The following is a 25359-nucleotide window of genomic DNA, read 5'->3' on the forward strand; positions in this document are numbered from 1 at the left end:
GCCCGGCGGGCGCCTTTCTGCGGGTCTGATGCCCCCTCGGCGGCTCCGCCCCTCCGGTGGAGGTCAAGGCCGCTGCGTGGCCTTTCAGCCCGAGGGGCGCGGCCCCCGCCCCCCGCGCGCCCCCCGCCCCGCCCCCGGGCGCCCCCACTCTGCGGCCTCCGCCCCGCCCCCGGGCGCCCCCCACCCCCGGGCGCCCCCACTCTGCGGCCTCCGCCCCGCCCCCCGGGGCCGAGGGCGGGCGGAGGCTGGAGCTCGGGGCTCTTCCGGAGGGCGCGGGGGCCGGGCCGGGGGAACTACAAGTCCCGGCGTGCACCGCGCGGCCCCGCCCCGCCCCGCCGTCGCGCGGTCAGGCGGCGCCGCGGGCAGCCCCGAGCGCTCGGGGTCCTCGCGCGGCCCGGCTCGCTTTGAACGGCGGCGGCGCGCGGGCCGGGCCGGACCTGCTCCCGCCGCGCCATGGCCGCGGCCTCGGCCTCGGGCCCCGCCGGCGCCCCCGCGCCCCCGCCGCCCCCGCCGCCCGCGCCGCCCCCCGCCAGCGCCGAGCGGGACCTGCTGTGGCGGGTGAGGCGGGGCGCGGGCTCGTGGGGGAGGGGGCCCGGCCGGCCCTGGGGGGCTCCATCCCCGCCCCCCCGCCCGCTCCCCCCTGCCGGCCCCCCTCCCCCCCCTGCCCGCTCTGCCCCCCTCACCCCCGCCCGCTCAGCCCTGCCGGCCTCCCCCCCGCTCACCCCTCCCGGCCCCCCTCCTCACCCCCTCACCCCGCCCCCCCCTGCCCGCTCCCCCGCCCGCTCCCCCCTCCCCCCCCCCCCCCCCCCCCGCTTACCCACCCCCCCCCCCCCGCCCGCTCACCCGCCCGCTCCGCCCCCAGGTCCTGGGCTGGCGCGTGGCCACCAGCGCGCTCTGGGCCGCGCTGCTCCTGCCCGCCTGCACCGCGGCCTTCGTGGTCCTCAGCCGCCTGGACCCGCTGCGCCCCGTCCTGTGGATCTCAGGTGGGGCCCGGGGCCGGGGCCGGGGGGCGGAGGCAGGAAGCTCGGGCCCCGGGGCACGCAGCACCCCAGACCCGGCCATCATGCCCCAAGGGGCCTGGCACTGCCCACCCTGCCTGCGCCACCCCGTGCCCTCGCCGGGCACCCTCCCGCCCGGGCGGCCTCGGGCCCAGGTGCCCACGGGACCCCGGGCGGCCCTGGTCGGGCAGCGGGAGCGGGCCCGGGTGCCCACGGACCCCGGGCGGCCCTGGTCGGGCAGCGGGAGCGGGCCCGGGTGCCCACGGGACCCCGGGCGGCCCTGGTCGGGCAGCGGGAGCGGGCCCAGGTGCCCACGGACCCCGGGCACCCCGGTCACTCTGCCCTCTCCCGCCTCAGACGCGCTGCGGGACCTGCGCGGCTCCTGCGTGGCCCTTCACCTGCTGCTGCTGTCCGCCGTGGTCGTGGTCATCAGCGTCTTCAACGTGGAGTTCTACACGGGTGAGCGGGCCGAGGCCGCCCCTAGGGTCAGCACCCCGGGCGGGGGTGTCCGGCCCCCCTGAGCCGCGTTGGGAAGGGTCCCGGGCCTCTCCTCTCTCTCTCTGGGTCGTGACTGACCACGACCTCGCGGGCCTGGCACGTCCGACCACCTCTCGTCCCCTCCCCCACCGAAGGCCCCCTCGAGCCCCGGCCTCTCGGCCCCTTCCCTCCCGTCTTCTCCTGGGAGGCCGGGCCCTGACCCTCCCCTTGCCCCCACTGGGCTCGGTGCCCCCCAGCTTGCACTCCTTGTGTGCTTGATCTCCCCCCGCGTCGCCTCGGGGCCCCGGGTCGTGGGCTGCGATGCCCCCTATTGAGAGGCCCCAGACGGGCTTTCTGCTCCGGGCAGGGGCTCTGGGGGCCATCGTCTCTGCAGCTCTGCCTTTGGCACGGCGGGCGGGTTAAGCTGGGGGGTGGCGGCCACCGGGGCCCCTCCTCACTCTCTCACTCACCAGCCCTGCTTTCTCCTTGGCCCGTGGCCGCACGCTCCACAGTGGTGCCGTCCATCCCCTGCTCCCGTCTGGCCCTGATCGGGAAGATCATCCACCCTCAGCAGGTGATGCACTCGCTGGTACACTCGGCCATGGGCATGCTGATGGCTTGGTGCGCGGCTGTGATGACCAAGGACCAGTACCGCGTCCTGGCCGTGCCCTGTGTGGGCTCTGACAGGTAACGAGGAGGCCACAGAGGCGTCTTCAGACTCTGGGTGAGCGGCTGGAGGGGGGGGCTGTCGGCTCGTGACTCTGCCCCTGACCCCGGACAAGGCCTGGCCCTCTCCAGGGGCCCCGCAGCAGCCCCTGCAGCTCTGGTCTGGGGCTGTTCTCACATATGTAGGAGCAAAAGAAGTTTCCTAGCCTGGGTTAGAGAGGACTACGGTCAATCCAGGGGTCCTGAGAGGCAGAGGATGGAGTGAGCTGGGAGCGTCAGGCTGCCCACGGGGGGCTTCCAGCTTTGGTTGGAGGGGTCAGACCTGGACCTGTCATCCCTCAGTCGTGCTTTCCGCCAAAAGGCACTGCTCCACCAGTCTTTATATATACTAGAATTTAAAAAATTTAAAACACAGGAACAGCCCTTCCTGCAGTCTTCCCTGCTCACAAAGCTCCATTTGCAAAGCAGCTCAGCAGTATCCCACCCCCGTAGCCCCCATCTCTGCAAGCAACAGAGAGGCTGGGGATCGCGGGGACCAAAAGGAAACCAACCTCCCCTGAGGGAAATGCCTTTGGTTTGGGAAATGGGACATGGCCAGGGTCACCCCCAAGTTGCTTCATCTCGAATCTAGACTGAAGGTCTGCTGGAAGGGGCCCTGATGAACTGGGGGGGCTTCTCACCAATGTTCTCTTATTGAGTCTCATAATAACCCTATGAGAGCAGCAGTGAAAGTAGTTTTACCTCCATTTTACAGAGGAGAAAACTGAGGCTAAATGAAGCTCAAGGGAGTAGACTTTCCATCTCTGGTCCTGTCTCAAACTGGCTGCCCTTTGGGGTCTCAGACTTGCTAGTGACTCCCGGTTGTTGGGTCCCTTTTTTCTGCTCTAGCCTTCCTCTTGTGGTCCAGAGGTACCTCTGGTTTTTTGGAACTTTGAGGGGAGCCAGTCCAGCTATCCCAGCAAACTTGGAGCATCTGAGCAGATGTGAGGAAGGGACCACCTCCCCCGCTGGTCCTGGGGGTTGCTTTGGGGGCTGTAGCCCCTCTTGGAGCCCATGTGCTGATCAGCAGTGGGCTTAAGGGTAGCAGCAGAGGATGTGCCACCTGTGCCAGGCAGCTGAAATGAGAGACAGGCTTCTCAGTTAGGCGCTCCTTGAAGACTTGACTGATTTGGTCTGCCTGGGATCTCCAAAATCACTCAGGGCCGTTACTCCTTAGGCTGACTGGCTTCTGAGCACCCAGAAGATTGGGTGGGACGGGGCAGGGGCTGGTCTGGTCTGGGTATCCCTTCCTATGAGATGCCCACCTTGCAACTGCCCTGGAGCCTTGCATGGGGTGTCCCAGGGTGCTCTTCCCGTCCGTATTTCCTGCCACCTGGCCTCCCTCACTCGGGCCAATTCCTTACAGCCTGGACAGCGAGGTTGCTCGGGCCTGCCTGAATGAGCATCACCTGTTCCTCCTGCTAGCCGGAGCCTTCATGGGCTACAGCTACAGCCTCCGCTACTTTGTGAACAACATGAACTACCTGCCCTTCCCCATCATCCAGGTAAGAAGGAACCTGGTCTCCTCCCCTGGTGCCCCCTTGGGAAGGAGGCTCTTTGTCCAGGAGTGGAGGCCGCTCTGGGGGTCTTGAGGATGAAGGAGGGGAGGGCCTGAGGCAGAGATGCAAAAGGTCCCAGGTAGGTACGTTCTGACTCATGGCCCCCAGGGGAGCCTGATGCCTCCTGGCCCTGCTCCTTAGGAGCCTGTGACCTCAGGGAGGCTGTTGAGTAGAAGGCTGGAGCTGAGGGTCCTGCCCAGAACCACACCTTGGGCAGCTTCATCCAGGGTCAGAGTCCACTGAGCCCGGTCTGAGAAGGGCTAGTCTCCAGTTAGTCAGCAAAGCATTGATTAGGTGCTTATTGTATGGGAAGCTGCCCTGCCCTCCGGAGGCTACCCTTCTCTGTCAAGGTGGAGGGGCCTGGTGGGGGGAGTTTGCACCAGTGACTCTGCTCTTTCTCCTGGTGCCAAACTGAGCTTTCCTGGGAGAAGAGTGAGCTCTGGGTGCTGGGAGGCGTCTCTCCCGACTCTGGGCAGGGCTGGGGTCTCCGCTGCCCCACAGCTGAGCCCCCACAGCTGTGGAGGTTGGGGTAGGAGAGACCAGACAGATGGCTGGATTTTACAGCCAAGGAAACATTCTGGGGCCTGAGGGGCTCATTGCTTCTCTGCACTGCCTCACTTGGTCTCTCCTAATTTCACCTTTGAATATGAGCTGCTCCCCAAGGAGCCCCTGCTCCAATAGCCTCCTGTGTCAGCTCTTGGGGGTCTCTATTTCAATGGCACTCATAGCCTGTGACACCCCAGCCTTTTGCCTCCTTCGTTGCAGATGGGTGAGAGGAAGGGGAAACAGTTTTGTTAGGGTGGAGTGGGGTGGCCAGGACTTGGTCCTGGGCTGCTGCCCTCCCCCCCCCAGAGGGCCTCTTGAGCTTGGGCTCATGTGCCCCAGGCTTTGCAGCCAGATGCTCTCTCCTCAGGGCAGGGCTGCCTAGATAAGGCTCCCAGTGACCCCGGGGGCCCGTGGTCAATGCCCTCTCCTCATGGCCTCTTTGCTTTTTTCTCTTCAGCAATACAAGTTCCTGCAGTTCCGGAGAACTCTGCCCCTGCTCCTGCGGCACAGCGCCATGGAATCCCTGTACCTGGTCAGGAACTTCTGCGGCCTCTACTATTTTCTGGGTAAGGTCCATGGCCCTCCATGGATGGCGCCTCTCTCAGGAGGTAGGGTTGCTCTTGGGAGGCCAGGCTGCTGTGTCCACTTCTGCCATAGCAGGTGACTTTTTTGGGCCCATGCGGGGCTGCCTTGACAGAGATAAGAAAACCTTTTCTAAGTGGTGTCTGGGGAGGTGCAGGTTGCCCCCAGGGTACCTTGGACACAGCAGCCACAGGCATCTGTTGCCTATTGAGGATCCTGACTTTAGTGTCCTAGACCAGTGGTCTATGGCGCCATTGTGGTTCTGAGTCACCTTCTGGGACCAGAGCCTTTAATCCTGTCCTTTCTGATCCTTGTTAGGGCCCTGAGTGTTGGGGGGTATTGGGGGGACCATGGAGGTCTGAGCTGGAAGGGACCACCTCACCCTCTCCCAATCCCCTGGGCCTGCAGATCAAGGGGCATCCCAGAGAAGGAAGGCTAAGATTGAGGGCGTCTCCCTTGCCTTGTGGGACCGATGTCTATTGGATGGACAGAGGCCAGGTTCTGGCCCTGGCCAGGTGGGTGAGGCCTAGTATGGGCTCGGCATCTCTGTGCATCCCACCCTGTGAAGGACACCCAGCCAGGGACCCTCCTCCAAGGGGCTGGGGTCTGGAGCTGGGGGCCTGGATGTGCCAGCCCAGTTGTGGGAAGGAGGCCAGGGTCTCCCAGTGAGCCCCCCACCTGCTCACTGCCCTCTGGTCCCAGGGCTCCCCAATGGTGCCAGCCAGGGGCTTGGGTGATGCCACCTGGGCCTCTTCCATGGGAGCAGCGGATTTACCCTGAGCAGGAGCTGCACCCTGGGACCCTCTCATGTTTTAGCTTTTTGAGCAAGGGGGTGGGGGGTGGGGGGAGGTGGGGGGTTTGAGTCAACAGCCTCCCAGGCACATTCAGAGTTTCATGATGGACCCAGCAGATCCGTGGGCAGCTGCTATCTGGGGGCACAAGCCAGGCCCCTCAGGCAGCATCTGTTTATTAGTTGTTTTAATTTAATTGATGTTTTATTTTTCTGAATACGTATTACAAAAGTTGTTCCACACGCGGGTGTATATTTATAAGTTACAACCCCCCCCCCCGACAGTCAGGTGACTGTTGTACACATGGGACTTGTTCATGGATGGGTCGAATTTTGGAGGAATGCGGGTTGAGGAAAAGAAAGACAGAAGAGGTGGTTTACAGAAAGTGAGCACAGTATTCACTTAGGTTCTGAGGGCTTATTTTTCTTCCTCTGGACGGGATTGGCCTTGTCCGTGGTGGCTCTCCCAGGGCTGTCTGGGCTCCGACTTACCAAGGGGAGCTGCTTCCATCAGGCCGATCATCTCCCAGTGTTGGTGTTCATGTGTCTGACGTCCTCTTGGTTCTGCTCCCTCTGCTCAGCATCAGCTCCTCTAATTTGTTCCACGCTTCTCTCGAGTCCAACAATTTGTGGTTTCTTGTTTTTGTTTGTTTTTTTTTTTGCAAGGCAATGGGGTGAAGTGACTTGCCCAGGGCCACATAGCTAGGCAATTATTAAGTGTCTGAGGCTGGATTTGAACTCAGGTCCTTCTGACTCCAGGGCCGGTGCTGTATCCACTGTGCCATCTAGCTGTTCCTCATGTTTCTTATAGAACATTCACACACCACTGTTTGTTCAGCCATGGCCCGACTGATGGACAACCCCTCAATTTCCAAATCTTTGAGTTCAGGCAGCGTTTATTAAGCTCCTTCTGTATGACTGGCCATAGAGTCAGTCAGAGGACCCCCCCCCCGAGCTCCCCCTGCTGGGGGCCCTCTGCTCTTGGCTCCCCTTGCCCAGTGGCAGAGAGGTAGCTTGGCAGTGGTGGGAGGTTGCAGAGAGTCTCTCCCAAGACTGTTTCCCAAAATGCCTTCTTAAATCAACTCTCTGCCTCTTTAAAAGTCCATCCCCCAGCCTGAGGCCTCCCATAGGCTCCTGGAGGACTGTTTCAATGAGGTCTCCATCCTTCAGACACGTGGACAGTCTTGGGTTTGCTCTCCAGGGTCTCATGGCTTTGCTCAGCTGGACAGTTTGGTGTCTTTTTCCCCAGGCTATGTTCCCAAAGCATGGATCAGCACCGCGATGGACCTCCAGAAAGATGGGTGAGTGACCCACCCCTTCCCCTCCCTCTCCCTTTCTCTTTTCCTATGCTGTGTGCAGGGTTGGCTTGGGAATATACGATAATGGGGTTCTTCACCTTCTCGGAGTTGGCCTCTGGTCGGGAAGGGATGAAGAACCAGATCGTAGCAGCACAATGGGGTGAGGGGTTCCTTGGCCAGCTGCTGGCCTGCCCAGCCTAAGGGATGCTGGGGTAGGGAGGATGTTCCAGGGAGAGGGAGCATTAAGCAAAGGGGTCGAGGTGAGAACCTTCCTGGAGGCGAAGTTTTCATAAGGACCCTGAGGAGACCAGTCTTTGGAGCCTCGCCTGTGTGGAGTGGAGATAGGCCCAGTGGACCTGGGGAGCCCTCTGGCACCGTGTCCAGCTCCTCCGCTGGCCCCAGACACAGGCCAGTCGCTTCCATGGTCTGCTCCCGAGAGCTCCTCTCCCTGGTCTTTAGGAGGACAGCTTTGGGGGGCCTGGTAGACCTTGTTCCTCCCTTCCGGAGCCGGGGCTCCTCCACCTTGACATTAGTTCTGATGGAAGGTTGGGGAGGAGGAAGGGGTAAGCCAAGTTGGCGGCCTGGGGAAACCCCTGCTGCCAGCAGGGGCAAGGTGTTGGGTGGAGAGTCTGCCAGGTCACAATCTCTTTTTTAAAAAAGTGATTATTTACATAAGTGTTTTGTGATGATCATTTCCATTCTGGTTGTGGATCCAGCTCTCACTTTCCGACTCCTGCAGTGGGTTGTTAATCACTGTTTCTGAGGCTTTAGTGAGAGAATGAACTCAGGGCCGGCGCTTTCCTGCCTCTGATGTGCAGGTGCCTGGTGTTAGGGGGAATCTGTCTGGGAGGGCCTCCCCCCCCACTCTGGGTTTCCATCTCACTGTGGGCACTTGGAATACCCATTCAGGGCATCTTCAGGCTGTGGTCAGACTAGCAGCTGCTCCAAGCCCATCATTTCCCCCTTCATTAGTATGAGTGACTCAAACCAGCTGGGAGGAGGAATGAGGAAGCAACCTCATGGACTCTTAAGAATGGGAGCGGGTGGCAGCTGAGGTGGTCTGGAAGCTCAGATGTGGCATTAAGGAGCCTCCTGAGGGAGCATTAGGGATAGTGGACCCTCAGAAGAGACTCAGGCAGAGAGGACCGTGCTCCCTGACTGGTCCTGCCAGCCTCCCTCCCCGAGGGGCTGACTCTGGCTGGAACCCAAGGGCAGGCAGTCCAGATGTGCTCCCCACCCCATCGGGCCCCGACCAGCAGGCTCCCTGACGCCGAGGGCAGAGACCAACTGGAAGCTCACCTTTCGCAGGAACCAGCCTCCCCTCGACAGTCTGAGTGGGCTCTTGGACCTCTCCCTCCTCTACCACGTCTGGCTCTGTGGAGTCTTTCTTCTGGTGACCTGGTACATCACCTGGGCACTCTTCAGGATCTACGCCACAGAGGTCAGTGTCTGGGAGCTGCTCTGTAGGTTGTCTTTTTGTGGAGTCTTAGCTGTCCAGACCCCTGAAGATCCCAGGGACAGCAAAATGAGGGATGGGTCTCCCTTGTCTTTGCTGCTTCTGCCCTCTTGCCAGCCCAGTGCTCTGAAATGGGGTTTACGTGAAAGATATAGGGTGGTTGGGTGTGAGAAAGGCAGCAAGGGCCTGGAAATTGGATTTGAAGAGAGCAAGCCTTGGACTTCCCTTAGACAGATGCTGGGTTGGGCGACTGGCCGCCCATCAGGAAAGTAACAGAGGGGGTGCCTCCTCACTAAGGAAGTGACAGCTCTGATCTTCTAACTGGAGCTTTCAAATAATGGGCTCAGCTATCCCTCTGTTGGCAATTTTTTTTTCCAGTTATACACAAGATGTTTTCAACGTTCATCTTTTTTTAAGATTTTGAATCCACATTTTTCTGCCTCCCTTCCCTCCCTCAAGACATTGAATAATCTGATATAAGTTGTTACGTGGACAATCATGTATGAAAGAAGGATCAGAACAAAAGGGGAAAACCATGAGAAAGAAAAGACAAAACGTTTCGAGGGGTTTTTTTGGTTTGTTTGTTTTTACAAGGCAGTGTGGTTAAGTGACTTGCCCAAGGCCACACAACTAGGTAATTATTTAGTGTCTGAGGTTGGATTTGAACTCAAGTCCTTCTGACTATCCACTATTAGCTGCCCTGACAAAACATTTTGAAAAGTGAAAGTAGTCTGCTTTGGTTACAACAGTGAATTTTTAAAGGGAGGATTTTATAAAGTGGAGGTATTAGGCAAAAATAAAAGCTTTGGGGAGTTGCTTTTGTGGCTCCAGAGGAGGTGGGGGCCACCAGCGCTCTTTCTGGTCTGTTGGAAGCTGGAGCGGGGTTCTCTTTGTAACAGGGAGGCGACCTCAGGTTCCTGGTGACTCTTTCCCAGACATCGGGTTTCCTACCAGCAGTGATTGGGGCTCAGTCTTGCTGCCTGGACACCAGTGCATGGCTCCTTTTCCTCATCTGTCTCCTCTGATTTCAGGCTCACGTCTTCCCTGTTCAGCCCATGTTCACAGGAGATGAGGAAGATTGTTTACCTAAAGTCTTAAATAGCAGCTCTCCCCTCATCATCAAGGTACCTGCTGTTCCCCCCCCCCCCCCATCTTCAGCGGCCAGCCTCTCCCGGGGCTTTTCCCGGGGTGTCTCTCGGGACATTTCTCCAGCCGCCGTCTTCTTTGGCAAAGGCTCGTACGCCCTGCTGGGCTGCTGTGGGCCGAGTGCTTTTCCCACAGCCCCTCCCCTGTGAAGCCTTCCGTGGCTCCTCTCTGCCAGACTCACGGAGTCAGAGATCAGGGTGGCCAGGGGTCTACATGGGTAGGGCTGAGGCAGGTTGAGAACCCAGGCGTTCTCTGGAGCTTTTCATCTTAACTTTAGACAACAGCAGTCGGGGAAGTTCCTCTCTCCTCCTCCCCAAATCCTCGTTTCTCGTGGCCCTCGGCCCGGGCTGACATTCTGGATGGCTCCCCTGCAACCAGGGCTGCTAGATTGACTTCCAGGGCCTTCCACTTAGCTTGTCTAAAGGTAGACCTGAAGCAGACCTCTGATCGGGTGAATAAATGGGAAGGGGATTTCCCAGGATAAGATGAGAAGAGTCACCCTGAGATCCTTTAGAGAGAGGTCAAGTGGTCAGTTCCTGGATAATGAGGAAAAGGTGAGGGTTGTGTTTGTGGCAGAAGCCTTGGGTGGGGGTGGTTGGAGCCCAGAGTCTGTGGTTGGAATGGAGCTGAGTCTTCTGAGCAGGTTTCCCCATGCTAGCCCTGTGGGATCGGCCCAGGTTTGGTTCAGGCTCGCTTCTGTTAGAAATCTCCAGTGGATGAAGCTCCTCTCACCCAGTCTGACCCAAAAGGCCATGTAAACAGGAGGACCCTACCCTAACCAGAGGGCCGGGCACATGGCTGGGATAGGTGTGGTCATGGACATTGCTGCCCATGGACGGCATCCTTGGCTGGGGATGAACAAACTCTGGCGGGGAGGCTTGAAGCCACATGCTTTGGAGTGAGACAAATGTGTTATTTTGGAGCTTCCACTATTCCAGAATCTGTTCTGTGGGAATAATTACTGGGGTTTCTAAGCCCAGATTTCATAGATGCTAATATTTGTCCTATTAGTTACACACTGGGAAGAAACACAAAACCCATCTGTGCCAAAGGGGACGAGACAGAGATGTGGACACACGTGGGCCCTGAGGAGGGGAGGCTGAGAGCTGAACCTGCAAGGTCCCCCAGGGGATCAGGCTGGGCTTGGAGGGCCCTGTAGTTGGCCATCCCCCTGGATGGCCTCCCCCAGGAGCCCTCCCCATGGGAGCTCTGGGCTGCCTTGTCACCTGGACTTTACGTCTTTCTGTCTCCCACAGTACCTGGCCCTGCAGGACCTCATGCTGCTGTCTCAGTATTCTCCCTCCAGACGACAAGAAGTATTCAGCCTCAGCCAGCCAGGTATCTCCGCGGCTCCTCCACCTGCCGGGGGCCCCCCTGGGCCCCTGCCCGGCAGCTACTTGGGCTTGGTTAACGTTTTTTTTTTCCTTTTATAAGTCTTACATGAAGACCAGGCTCTCGAGACGGAGATACTTGGAAATGAAAGCCCTGTAAACATGAAAATTAGCCCTCAAAATGAAACTCAGCCACAGTGATTCCCAAGATAAACTCCTGTCCTCAAGGGGGCTGGGTCCAGACCCGATGGCCACTGCCAACTGGCTTGTGAGCTGCCCACTCATCAGGAAGAGGACTTGAAACCAAAGCAGTTTCTTTTTCTCCTTTGTTTTTTGTCTTTCCTCCACTTAAGCAAATCAGTAACTAGACAGTTGTAGAGAAAAGGAGAGAGGAGTGTTGTAGAGGTTTAAAGCTGAGAGGAACCTTTGAGAAATCTCATTTTACAGGTAAGGAAACTGAGGCTCATTGAAATGACTGGACCAAGGTCACATACCTGACGAGGGTAGGGATGGAGTGAAGACTAGGATTTAATGTCCAGAGCTCTTGTCCTTTTGTGCTCTCTTTTCCCATCCAGAAACAAGACAGCTAGGCTTTGGGGGTCCTGGGCAAGCCCTCTACAGGCCCACCCTCTGCCTGGCAAGCCAGGACCCAGGTTCACATTGGACTGGTCTGGAACGCTTTCCCTTTCAGTGTCTTAGCCCTAGGGGGTTGGGGAGCTCCCCCCAGTGAGGGAGGAGGCCAGCGAAGCTCCGGCCCCCCAGAGAAGGAGGGGAGTGAGCCTGCACTGTTATGTGGGCACGTCTGAGCATCAGGGCACAGATCTATAGCCCTGCGAGGGGGAATCTTGGGAGAGAAACCTGGAAAGTCCACAACTGGGGTGGCTACACCGTGTTATGACGCAGGGAGGATTCACCCCTTTTAGAAATGGAAACACTGCGTGTCTGTGTTTGTGTCTGCATCTATGTATCTGTATGTATCTACTGTGTAAATGTGTGTGTTTGTCTACATGTGCATGTATGTGTGTTGTGTATGTCTGTGTGCGTGTGTGCTGGCCTGGGGTGGGAGAGAACCTGCCAAGGTCCCCCAGGGAGCGAATGATGGGTTCAGGTTTGGAGAAAAGCCTCCTCCAGAGCACTGATTTCTCACCTGAGGCGGGGAACCCTTGGGGCAGAAGGGCAGCGGCGGCTTCTCCTGGAGGCCGCCTAGGGAGAGTCCCGGCTCCTCTGCCCTCCCCCCAAACCCTGACAATTATGGGAGCCATACAGTTTGGGCCTCCAGAGACAGTGAGAAGCAGGGCGGCTTTTCTGAAGAGCAGGAATCTTCCCATGGAGGGGGAGTAATACAGGAGCCCCTTGTGGGCCTGAGCAGTGGCTCCCTTTTGCTGGGGTACTCGCAGACCCTGCCCCTCCAGGGGATGCAGGGGAAGCCTCCCAGCGGGAGGATCCTGGGGGGCTGGTCTGCCCCTCATTAGACACGGTTGCCTTTGTGTACTTGGTTTCCAGCCTGTTTATTGCAGCTAATGATGTCATCCTTGGTCTTTTTCATGGACTTCAGATGTAAAAATATTTGTGCCTATTGTCCAGAGTTTGGTTTTGTTTGAAATGACTTTTCAGGACTTTTTCTCATAAAATAGTGAGTTTTTTGCCATTGGGATCCTTTTGGCCCAAGAAACTGGGTGATAGGGAAGAAGATTTTGGAAAAAGAGAAGATGGAATCAGGATCCCCAGATATCTCAACAGTCTAGAATGGTGGGCCAAACCTAATGAGAAAGGAATGCCCTATTCTGGGACAGTTAATTGGTTTTGAACCCAGGACCAGGAGGGAGGCAGTCTAGCTTTATGTTGGTGTGTGGAAGAAGCACAGGGAGGGGCTGGGGTCAGAGGAGTCGGCAGTGGGCCTCAGCAGCCCTAGACATCTCTCCTGGGGCTGGGCCGCCCAGTTGGGGTCCCTGCTCCTAGGTCCCTCTCTGCTGTTGTCAGAGTAGTGTGTGTCCAGTCCTGAACCCCACATAAAGACCGGAGGGCATCCAGGGGAGGATGCCCAGCAAGGTGAGGGCATCCCAGAACCAGATTCCCTGGGAAAACAGTTAAGTCTTGGCGTGGTGGTGCTGGGTCTGGATGGGGGACGGGCTCCTTCAGCTTGGGCAGAGCAAGGAGAAACAAAGTGAGCAGGGGCAGCACTGGGGCCACCCCAGGAGGGGGCTGGACCCGCTGACCTCAGAGGTTCTGCCCTTCTCTGCCTTGTCATAATGGCTGCATTGCCTCCGTTTGTAAAACTGTTGTCTGATCCCTAGGGGGGCACCCCCACAACTGGGTGGCCATATCCCGTGAGTGTTTGGCTCTGCTCAACGATTTGACGCAGAAACTTGTGTTGTACCAAGAAGCTGCCGCCACCAATGGACGTGTGAAGCCCCCTCCCAGTCCTGTGGAGCTGAAGAAGTCCACTGTGATGGAAGGTAGTTCAGGGCACCTCACAAGGGGCTGCCTCGTCATCTCCCATCCCCACCACCAACTGTCTGGCTCCTCTCACCATCCTCCTACCATTATGGGCTGCCCCCCATCTCCCCATCCTCCCCTGGGGGTGACCTCTTCCTTCCTGAGCCACCTTTGCTGTGCTGTATTCCTTTACCCCTCCTTCTGTATACCAAAGCATTTGGGGTCTGAAGGAGGCCTGTTTACTGTAGGACGGGACCATGTCTGGTCTGATCTTTTGCTCCTCCCCCACACACACACACATTGTGTGCTCAGCTCTCTGAGTTGGAGGGTTACGGGTAACCTAGAGCTCACCCTGTGTCGGGCTCTCCGTATATGAGTCTCCAGTGGGCCTATTAGCCCCATTTTACAGATGGAGAAACTGAAGATCGGAGTACTTGAATGGCTGCTCAGGGTCCCACAGTAGGGCAGGCCCACCAGGCTTGCCTGATGCCGTGCCCAGTAGGGAGGATTGCCCCCGGGTACCGGCATCAGCACAGCCGAAGTGTTGGGACTGCAGATTTGTTTAAGTTCCCTAAGGTCACTATGCTGAGCAGGCTCTGAAGCCTCTTGGGGGTTCACATGTCAGTGGGCTCCCAAACCCCCCCAGAGCTCATGAGCTCTTGCAGGCCTTTGTCTCCGGTTCACACCCTCCTCCTGGTGCAGACAGGCCCAGGGCCTGGAGACTGTAACCTCCAGGGGCCTGGGCACAGGAGTGCTCCCTAATGCCCTGCTGCATTTGGGTTTTTTGCAGAAGACATATTCTTTCAGACTCCCAAGTCCAGTCTGATGTCAAAGGCCTTGATGCCGTCGCTGGTCCGGGCCTCTCTCTTTTCTCCCAAGTGTGCTTCTCCTGATGGTCCAAACCTGCTCAGTTCTCCATTTGGGGACACTGCTGGGAATCGGATGGTGGGCATGGTAGACCTCAAGTCTCTGATGTGCGAGGGCCCTCAGAGTCCCCAGCTGACCAGAAGGGCACCCCGACTCTGGACTTCTCTTACAGGTGAGACCTGGGCCTGCAGAAACTGAGAACCCTGCTCTTCTAGGTGCTTCCATTCTAATGAGGAAGCTGAAAGAGGGGGGCAGGGTGGGGTGCCTGGAGGATTTGCATGTTCTGGATTTCTGTTTTTGTTTTTTTAAAGCCAATTTAATAAACCAAATCTCTCCTCCCCCCCTTAGACCTGCAAAGCAACGGGCCTCAGAGCCCCCACTTGTCCCCTCCCCATGTTCATTGTGGAGACAGCCATAAAGGCAGAGGCCAGCCCAGGAAGTTGTACTTGTGGATACAGAGCAAACAAGAGCAGGTGGGCTGGGGCACACTGTGGTATGTATGGGGAGCGCCAGGGTACAGGCCAACCTCTGCCCCAGGGTGGGCTGGCCCTAAGACCAAGAGCCCGAGGAGCAGGCGCTTCTGAACCTCTGGAGGTGGGGATATTTAGAATTTGTGTGGGGATTTGCGCATGGGAGACCTTCCTTCTTTTCAAAGGAGGCAGTTCTAAGTTAACAGCTCCCAATGTCCTGGGTTCAAATTCGATCTCTAGCACAAAGGACCTGTGTGATTTTGGACAGGGCCTGCCACCCCTCTGGCTCAGTTTCACTAGGTGACCTTGAGGGTCTCTTGGTTGCTGGTGGTCTGGTCCCCCCCGAGGGAAAGGGCCACTGGGAGGAGAGTCTGGCCAAGGACTCTTAGTCAATGAGCACTTTTGGTCACCCCGGCATCACGGCTGCTCTCCTGCTCACGTGCCCCATATTGTGGGGTTGGTATAGCCAGACTCAAGGGTGTCTTTCCTGCCCAGGTGAAGAGCTTCCTGTCCCGGCGGGTGCTGATCCTCTATTTTTTCAGCAAGGTGAGGACTGAGGACTCTGGGGTGGGGGGTGGGGGGGGGCTGGGCTGCTGCTTCAGGAGCATCACCTGAGCCACTTTGCAGGGTGGAGGGTCCTTCCTTCTGTCCTGAGTCTATCATGACTGGACTTGACCTTGGCTGACCAGGAGCTGAAATGACTAGTTAGTTTAATTGGTTTCCTTTGTAATTCCTTGTATTTTATACATTTAAAAACATACTTCAGAGAAGGGACCCATGCCTTTTCCCAAACTGATTGCTCAAGGTGTCTGAGCCCCAAGAGTCAAGAGCTTGGGTCTAGACCAGCATCTTGGGCCTAGAATGTCCAGTCTAGAAGATCCCTGAGCTCACTGGCAAGACCCCAGAGTGCTAGCTAGAAGGTGAAGGCCAGAGAGCGGGGTGGATTCTGGGGCAACCCAGCTCTCCCTCCATCCTCCAGGGCATCCCTTTGTCTGCCTCCATGAGTCACAAAGGAGCATTGAGCCCTCCGACTCACACCAGAAAGTCCAGATGCCAAAGGAGAATCAATCAGTTTCTAGGCAGATGCTGAAGGGGTGTCCCTGGGCTCTGCTATTCTGAGCATGGGGGGCATCGCAAGGAGGGAGGTTGGGGTTCAGTTTTTTTAATCTGGCTCTAAAGTTTCCTTGTGTGGTTGCTCAGTAAATGACAGCTTTGAGTGCCAGGCTTATTTGGGTGGGTGACCTCCAGGGTCAGGTTTCTTGGGGTTGGTGGCATCTCAGGCCTCCAACTTTGTGCCCTCTCAGAGCAGGGAGCTCGTGGCATCTTTTCAATGCTGTGACTTCACTGCCGGGGGAATGCCTGGGGAGGGCAGATCCCGCCCAGAGCACAGAGAGGCCACGCACCTGCCCACATCACAGAGCCCGCGGGACCCAGGGGCAAAGTGGGCTCTCCTCCCTAAGCCACACTGTCTCTTGTTGCTTTGCCTTTAAAAAGGCAGGTTTACCATAGACATTCTGGGCTTGTCCTAGGAGGAGCCTAGAGAAAACCAAGGCTTAGGAATCTGGATTCCCTTCTCCCTCCTCATCCATCCTTTCATTCATCCCTCTCTGCCTTTATCCCTATCCCCCATCTATCCCTCTAACCTTCTCTTCATCGCTCTCCCTGCCCATCACTCCCTCTTTTTCTTCCCCATTTCTTATCCATCCCCTATCCTTCCACCCATCTCTCCCTCTATCCAGCCCTTTCCTCATCTATCACTATGCCCATTCTCCCTCCCTCCATCCCCTCTAACCTTAACAAGAAACAGAAGACTTTGACCCGGCCAGGGATGCCTCCTGACCATCTGCTCTGGGCCCTGGGCTTTTGTTTTAATTGTAAAATGAAATGTGATTTTTAATAATTAACAAAAACCCATTTTTTTCCTACCCTCAAGGCCCACCTGCCCCCTCCTCTCCCTAGTCATTGGAAGCCAAACCCTGGTGACAGATATGTCTTTTTGAGTCAGCTGTCGGTCATAGCCACAAGAGCTATGCCCCAGCCCCAGCTCTCGGCGGGGTGGGGGGAGCAAAGGAAAGCATGTTTGTAAAACTGCCTGCAAACCTAAGCGCTGTAGTAAAGGGAGAGAGAATCCAAATCTTTTTAAGCTGTTGGATAATAGTGATGGTTAGTGTGTGGAAGGACAGTGCCCTGGAGTTAGGAGGACCTGAGTGCAAATCTAACCTCAGAGACTCGATAGCTGGTGACTCACCCCACTGTGCCTCAGTTTCCTCATCTGTAAAGTGAGCTAGAGAAGGAAATGGCCAAACCCTTCCAGTGACTCTGCCAAGAAGACCCTTGAACGGGGTCACAGAGAGTTGGACATGACTCAGACGACTCAACGAGGATAACTTGCCCTCTTTGAGTCTGTGTCTGTCATTCTGCACCATTTGCTAGAATAGCAACCTTTACCTTGGCCTCGGAGCTTCTCTAAAGGCTTTGCAGATGGGGGTCCAGCAGTTCCCTGGGAAGCAGCTGCTGCTGCTGCCCCAGGTGACAGAAAACAGATTGAACTTGGTTCTTTTGGTTTTCAGCATCCAGAGGCCTCCATCCAGGCCATTTTCTCAGATGCTCAAATGCACATCTGGGCATTAGAAGGTAAGCCACTGCTGCTGCTGCCGCCCCTGCCACCACCACCCACCACCACCACTGTTGTTGTTGGGTTTTAATATATTTTTTCCAGTTAGGTGTAAAAGCAATGTTTAACTTTAGGTTTTTGCAATTTGAGTTCCAAATTCTCTCTCCCCCTCCCTCCCTTCCCTCATCATGGAGAAGGCAAGTGATTTAATAAAGGTTAGACATGTTCAGTCATACAAAATATTTCCATATTAGTCATGTTGTGAAAGAAAACAGATCCAAGAAAAATAAAGTAAATAAAAAAACAGTCTGCTTTGATCCACATGCAGATCCCATCAGTGCTTTCTCTGACGGTGGAGAGTGTTTTTCATCTTAGGTCAGAAGGTGAAGCCAAGAAAGATGGGCCCTTATTAGACCCATTGACCGTCTGTCCAGCTGGTATGGGAAGGGGGAGAGTGGAAGGTCCTGCTTCCAAGCACCGACCTTGGGCTAGGGCAGTCATGGGGGGACCCCGGGGGGACTCCCAGGGCTCTGAGCTCAGCCTGGAGCCCTCTGTTCTTGTCTCCCAGACCTGGTCCCTGGGTTGGAGCACAAGCTCTGAATGCCTCATGGGACCCCAAGGGAGGAAAAACCATTTCCATTCTGATTTCATTAACCGCCTGTGCTTTGTCCCTCCTTTGAGGTCTGTCTCATCTGGTAGCAGCATCCTTTACTGAAGACCGATTTGGAGTCGTCCAGACCACGCTCCCCACCATTCTCAGCACTCTGCTGACGCTGCAAGAGGTAAGACATGCAGGCCTGGCTTTCTGCCTCCTGCTCTCAGAAGCTGTGTGTTAAAGAGAGGGATCATTTAGGGCCTCCGAGAAGGGTTCCCAGCCACTGAAGGGGGAGACGTCTTTGTGCTGGTTTTGTAATGGGTGCCTGGTAACCTTTGCTGAGCCAAGTCATAGTTGTTGTGTTAGGCGGCAGGAAGAGACCCCCCCCAGATCCCCCAGACCTTGTGGTTGCATTCACTTACATTCAGCCTCTTCTTGGCCCTTTGTGCCTTCCACTCTGGGCAGCCTTGGAGTTGGTTGTGGAGAAAAGGCCCAGGTTAGAGAAGGGGCAGGGAGTGAGCTCCCTGTATCCCGATGTAGGCCCAGCCTCTCATGGGGGGGGGGGGGCGGGCAGGCAGTGAGTCAGTGTTTCTCCCTCGAGGGGCCACTGGTCCCTGGTCCTGAGGGCTAGATGAAATCCTTGTTTCCCAGGAGTTGAGGATGTCCATGATCTCCTGGGGCCCCAGGCCAGTGCTTGTAGTGGGAATGGATGCAGCCTGGGCTATGGGAGGGCCTGCGGGTGAGGTTCTTCAGCTCAGGAAGTCCCAGCCCCCCATTTTACACAGGGGGAGATCATTCTTGTTCTCCTTTCCTTAAGGGGGGCTTAGAACCCCAAATATGCCACATCAATGAGCTGTGTGGGGACCTCTGGCCCTGCTCTCAGTCTGGGACCCTCAGAGGGGAGGGGACTTGTCCACAGTCACACAGCCAGCCTGGGGTGGAGGGGAGGCTCTTCCCCATCCTCTCTACCATATTGCCTCTCAGGACTTAGGACTTGATACTCTACTCTGTCATGGCACAAGCGTTTATCAAGTGCCTGCTGTCTGCCAGACCCTGTACTGAATGCTGGGGATGCAAAAAGAAGCAAAAGACACTGTCCTCAAACAGTTGCCTCCAGGAGAGCTAGGAGAGGGCAGACCCCAGGATGAAGAGGGGGGTGGGGAAGGTGGGGTTTTGGCTGGGGAGGTCAGTGGGTGGAGTGGGGAAGCCTCCAAACCTGGGGAACAGCAGAGAGAATGTCCAGAACCTAGAGACGGAGGGAGAATGACCAGAGGCCGGGATTACTGGATATTAGAGGACGTGTTGGGGAGTGGGGGTAAGAAGACCAGAAAGACAGCAGGGTGCCATACACAGGAGGTTGTGTTTGGTCCTGGATCCAAGAGGGAGCCCCTGGAGTTTGTGGAGCCTAGATGAATACAAGTTGGAGTGGAATGGGGGAGATTTGAGGCCGGCAGACCCCCCAGCAGCTACCACTGTGGTGGTCCAGGCCTGAGGGTGAGATGCTGCAGAGCTGACATCAACAGGGGCCTGGCTGATAGGTGGGATGTGGAGGATCAGGGAGGAGTTGGGGTTGACTCCCCGTGTGAGCTGGAGGGACAGGGGAGATGGTATACCACTGCAATAGGAGGGACGGTGGGAGGGAGGAGCCGTTGGGTAGTGAGGGCAGGCACTACTGCTCTCCTTCCCTGCCCAAGGCCTGGTCCTTCAGAGAGGGACCCCCTTCTGTCCAGTGATGCGCTTGTTCTGTCCCCATGGCTGAGGGACACTGGTGAGCCCCCTGCCCCCTATAGATCCCCACTTAGGCTTCTGAGAGAGGGGCTCTTGGGATCCTTGCCCCCAGGGACAGGTGAGGAAACTGAGGCTGAGGGAGGTAGGTTTTGCCAAGGCTGAGCAGCTCCTGAGTATCACTGGGAAGATCTGAACCTAGTTCTGGAGCCTCTTGCCCCAGAATTGGCTCTCATGAAGAATTCAGTCAGTGGCGGTCCTGGTTGTGCTCAGGCTGTGATGCCCTCACTGAACGTTCTAGGTGATCCTAGGTGCAGATCCTGTCTGGCACACGTACCCATGCTCAGGGTTTGCACACAGCCCCTCTGAGGCACCTGGAAGGTCCATGGTTGTTTTTTTTATAAGATGCTTGTGGATTAATGCCAGAATGAAAGAGCTTGGGTCTCCAGGACTGTGACTGGCCTCTCTGAGCAGAGGCTGGAGCCGTTGGACTGAAGGGGAGACGGCTCTCATGCCTCCTCTGAGGCTGTGGCCCGGGACCCAGGAGATTGTGCTTTTTCTCTCTGTCGATGACTCCTGCTGCGGAGTGCCTCAGGACCTCAATGGGATTCGATTCTGTGAACCAGGCTGCATTGACCACTTATCTCTGACCAACTTCCTCTCGTCTCCAGGCAGTCGACAAACACTTCAAGCTGCCGCATGCATCCAGCAGACCGCCCAGGGTCTCAGGAAGCCTTGTGGACACTTCTTATAAGACACTGAGGTTTGCGCTCCGGGCATCACTGAAAACTGCCATCTACAGGATAACCACCACTTTTGGCGACCATCTCAAGTAAGTTTGTCTGGCACTTCCCACCTCCTTTGTCTGGGGACCTTGCTGCGGCCCCCCAAGATCTGGTGCTCATCTGAAGTCCATGCTGCCAGTTGGAGAATCATGGTGGTTCCCAGGTGGTTCTTTTGTGAGTTGACATAATCCCACCTTGAACCTAAAGCAAGGCCCCAGGATAAAGTCTAATCATCCTGATGGGTGAAGGAGAGCCACTGTCCCAGAACCATGGGTGGGCTTGGCATCTTTAAGGAAGGCAGAGGAGGAGAGGAAGCACATGTTAGAGGGGGTTTGGGGGACCCCAGGAATGAGAGTCACACCAAGAGCTGCCATCCCCAAAGGAAGGGAACTGGAGCTTGCTCAGCCCCCAAACTGCTCAAATTTCTCCTTTAAAACACAACTGAGGGTCTCCCACTACCTCAGACCCCTGTCCTGTTCCCAGGCAGAGGGACCTGGAAGGACTTCAGGGACCACTGGCCCACTCCCTTTTTTCTGTACATGGGGCTAGGTCCAGAGAGATGGGGGTCACCCAGGCAGGGAAGAGTAGACTGGACCCAGGTCTGTTGATCCATGTCCCTGGCTTTTCTGTGACCTCATGCCTTTTCCTTTAAAGAAAAACATGGAAGAAAAAATAATGGTGAAAGCCAAAACAAATAGTTAAGAATATGAAAATCTGAATTAATAAATAAAATCAAGAGCCATTTTCAAGACTAATAAAATTGGGCAAAACATAAGCAGACTTAGAAAAAGGAGAAAAAATAAAGCATCAAAACGAGAAATAAAAGCTAGATCAGAACAAAAGAGGAAGGTCATCAGAGTGTCTCAGCTGGTGTGGAGGTGGAACCTCTTTTTGTGTAGTTGTCATTGGCTTGCCACTCTGGCCTTGGCTGGGCTGGCCCTCGAAGCTTACACATATACAAGGTCCAGGCTCGTTCCTGGGGACTAGGCTGGCTTGAGGCTCGATGCCCCTCAGCCACCTGTTCAGACCGGCCTCCGTGAGACCCTCAACCACGACCCTTCTCTGCACATTCTCCTTTCAGAGGAGGGTCTGGGAGAGACCAGGCCATCGGTAGAGCCTCCGAGCTGACTCCATGGTCACACTTCAAGGCCAGCTCTGTCTAGGAGTCTGGTCTGAGGACCCTTATGTCGAGATTCGTGAAATATTGTTAGGAGGAAAGATTTTGGCAGAATAAATAGCACAGGGAGTTGCAACAGTCCCGTAGAAGAGTAAAGGAGAGAGATTGTTTTCAATATAAGTATTTGGGAAGTAAGCTAAGCATAGGTGATATTTATAAGAGCAAACAGTAGCAGTTGAACAGGAAGAGAAGACAGAAATCATGAGGACGAGGAATGTGCCCCTCTCCAGGCCTTAGGGGCCACTCCTTCATTCCCAAGTTGACAGACCTCTCCTCTTGCCTTAGTGAGGCTGGTCCTTGGTTGTGGCCAAGATCCTAAAGGTCATTAAAGTCTATAATTATAAAAACAGTAACTTCTCCTTCCCCGAGGTCCCCACTCCCCAAGCTCTGCCCTGCTGCTGGGGCAGCAGTTGACCTTCCTCACAAGGAAGAGCTGAGCTTTGTTTGGGGGCCCCGGGCTGGGCTGCTTGGTCCACTTCTGGCTTGGTGATTTGAGGGGCTGGCAGGGCAGTGGCATTGTAATGTCCAGGGAAGTATCAGACATAGGCCATTGCCTCCAGGAACTCCAATAGGCAGAAAGCTGTCTAGGTGAGGCAAGGGAGAGAACAGGAACGTGGAAAGAGTTCCTGGAGGTCAAAAGGAATGGCCAAAAGACTGCCCACTAAGCCACCTGTCCCCTTCAGTCACCCTGAAGAGAGCCAGATGGTCCACCAAGTGTGTGTGGGGGGTGTGCAGCCAGCCCAAAGAGAAGACCCCTTGAGCACCCATAGCAGGTGGGCTTGTAAGGCCAAGGGAAGTTGGCAGGGAGATCCCCCCAACAGCCACAGATGGTCAGCCTAGTGGGTGAGGAAGGTCCAAGAGACCTGCCAGGGGCATTCCCCATGCCAGCCCTAAGTGGGGAGGCGTAGACATTTGGGGTCTCCCCTTATCCCTTGAATCCAGGAGGGCAGTGACTTGTGTGAGATCTTAGAACTTTTGGTGGTTGAACAGAATTAGAACCCAGGGCTCCGAGCCCTTCCTTCAGTGCATTGTCTGCTGTTCTTGTTTTTGTGATCCTTAATTGGTCAGAAAAGCCTCCATTCTCTTTCTTACCTAAGCAGAAAGAAGTTCCCAGCCCATTTTATCAGTTTTGTTTTATCCTTTAAAAGGGTGGGCTTTCAGGGATCTGGGAAAATCTGCTCAGAAGGTTGGCTTCTTGACTGGGCCGCTTGACAGATGAGGCCAGGAGGGCTGTGGAACTGGGGGGCCTCCTCCCCGGCCCCCCGGTCTGGCCTGCCTCTGACACCAGCCATGCCTGGGTACTAGGGTGGTGTGAGAGTTAGTTGTCCTTGGGTTCAAAGGAACCACAAACCTGCCACCTTTGAACCGTGTCCCGTGGGCCGTGGGCTTCTAAGCAGGCAGCTTGGTTGAAGGGATCTTACATGAAAGGAAAGCCAGAAAACCCGCAGCTCCAGATAGTGTCGGGCCTGGTTCAGATGAAATAATCAAATCCAGGAAGGTCCCTGGCGGCCGGGAGGCCATGTCCACAGCAGGATCCATGGGGTAGGGCCCCAGGGGTGGCAGGCACGTGCTCCCCAGTCTCTGAGCGGGGCCCCAGACGACGGACCTCGGCGTGAGCTTGCGACCGAAGTGACTCGGTACACACGTCAGGGCAGCTTATGCTTTGCATTTGTGTTTCATTCAGTGCGGTGCAGGCATCTGCTGAGCATCAGAAAAGGCTTCAGCAGTTCTTGGAGTTCAAAGAGTAGCCAAGTAATAGAGCCTGGGCTCATTACGCCGCTGATACTGCCGCAGCTGGGGCGGCGAATGCTCGGCATTCTTGGATCAGAAGAAGACGGACTAATTAGATGCTTCCTTTGTCGTCGTGGTCGCTTTGAAAGCTATACTTTAATGGGAGAAATCATGGAAAGAAATCCTTAGCCCAATAACAGAAAACTGCTTTTTGTACTGATCACTTTTTTTTCTTGCTGGGGAGGGGGGACAATAAAGGCTTGATTTTTCTCCTCGAGCATCCCAGAGCGGACTCCTCTCTCGTGCGTGGGCTTCAGAGGCCCGAGAGAAGCGGCCAGTGTGGGACAGCCACCTTGCCTTCATCTGGCCGATTGTGTTTGTTTGCATGGGGAGAGCGGATGGACGTGATTGTCCAAAGAGCCTTCTCCACTTACAGATGCCAGGCTCGGCATTCTGGAATGTGGACAAGTTCACTTCTTGGGTTTCCCGATTAAACATAAACATTCGTTTATGAGAAACGATTGACCAAATTTGTGAATTGAACTTGGCGATTTGCTAGTAAATAAGTGGTGTGCAAGCCCGTGAGCACATTTGTCTTCTCACCTCTGACCGAATTTGCTTTCTTTTTCCAAAATGGAATGTGATACAGTTGTAAAGTTTTTCCAACAAGGGGAAAAACATGGATCACTTTTTCTTGGGAGATTTTTGGAAGCAGATTTTCATTCCGCCTTTGCACTGCCGACTGCCCAAGTAAAATATTATTGGCTAAGAAACACCATGCCTCTTGTAGGTGGGTGGAAAGGCTGGAAAGCTTGATGGTGAGCATCTCCCCCCTGCCCAGCCCCTGCTCGCAGCTTGGAGCTTGCAGCTTGCTCGACCGTCCGGCTCACTGCTTGTGTCGGTCACTTTAAGATGGGCCACCTCAGCCCGGGCCCCGGGCTCCTCTTCAGTCGGTGCATACCAAACCTCGGGGTTAAGTGAATCCTGCTGGCCTTTCAAGTTTCCCCTCTTTGTGAGCAAGGCCCCAAGTTTCAGCCCTCCGGCTCTCCCGGCTTTCTCTGTTGAATTCCTAATGTGGGCTGGAACTTTTTTTTTTAATGTGAAAGTTGAGTTTTGAATATCATCACCTCTTTGCCTAGACCCAAACAAATACTCCAGCGAGCCAAAAAACAATGGTTGGGTTGTGTCTCCTGGTCCTGGGAGCTCCCAGCATCAAGCGTCTTAGGTTCCATTCCCAGTGAGCGTTACAGGTGATGGGTCATCTTACGCCTCTGAGCAACCTAGCCTCCTCCTATTAAATAGGGATAACACCATTTAACCTCTTGCTGTCCTAGGGCTGAATGTGATGATTTAAGCTTTGAAATTGTTGGGTTAGAGTTGCTGACCAAGGCCCCAGGATGTTGCCGTTTACCAGGTGGTCTGGGGGAGGTGTTTACTTGAAGTCTAAGGCCACATCTATGGTGAGGTCCCTCTGGTGGACACACACTGTTTGAAGGTTAGGAAGCTCCCGCCTCTCTCCAACCAGGCTTGTGCTGAAGAGCTGGGATGGGAGCTCTAACCTGCTGTGATTCCTGGGAGTCCCCAAGCCATCACTTGACCCCTCTGGCGATGGTCAAGAGACTGGTGGGGTGGTTGGGTTTTAACAGGGTAGCTGGTACTCCCCTTGAACCTCAGGGTATTAGGGGCCCCCCAGCATCTGCTTGGGTGAAGCCATCCTTGTCTGGGAGCCTGCTGCTGCATCTCCATTCTCTGCTTCACCTCACTGAACCCCTCTTAAATTGGCACTTGACTGTACCGGCTCAACTTGTATACTGGTCACTCGTTCCCCAGGATTTCTAGATAGAAATGGGGAGCCTCGACTATTACCTCGCCAGTTGGCCAGGCTGGGCACAGATTTATGACTCTGCGGAGCTTGTTTCTTGGTTGATATTTTTGTATGTCTTCCTGTATTTATCGTTCTTGAAATTTTTATATAACTTTTTTTTAAGCAAGTGGTTCATGGTTGGAAATTGAAAATGGTTTGTTAATTAAAGTGTGTGGATCTGAAAGGGTGTATCTTGTCTGATCCTTT

General features: G+C 55.7%; 1 protein-coding gene across 1 annotated transcript; it reads left to right on the forward strand.

Moving 5' to 3' along the window:
- Window positions 1–28: 28 nt before the first annotated feature.
- On the forward strand, window positions 29–25359 carry NDC1 (NDC1 transmembrane nucleoporin). Its single transcript, XM_074220847.1, is given in 19 exon segments — window positions 29–446; window positions 449–558; window positions 863–983; window positions 1356–1457; window positions 1988–2162; window positions 3547–3685; window positions 4743–4851; window positions 6907–6958; window positions 8264–8396; window positions 9443–9535; window positions 10814–10895; window positions 13183–13344; window positions 14115–14363; window positions 14540–14664; window positions 15157–15207; window positions 17232–17295; window positions 17957–18057; window positions 20267–20427; window positions 23242–25359. Coding segments are annotated over 19 exon segments (2511 nt in total). The 3' UTR covers window positions 23306–25359.

Source organism: Macrotis lagotis, chromosome 2 (genome assembly GCF_037893015.1).
Source record: "Macrotis lagotis isolate mMagLag1 chromosome 2, bilby.v1.9.chrom.fasta, whole genome shotgun sequence".
Classification (NCBI taxonomy): domain Eukaryota; kingdom Metazoa; phylum Chordata; class Mammalia; order Peramelemorphia; family Peramelidae; genus Macrotis; species Macrotis lagotis.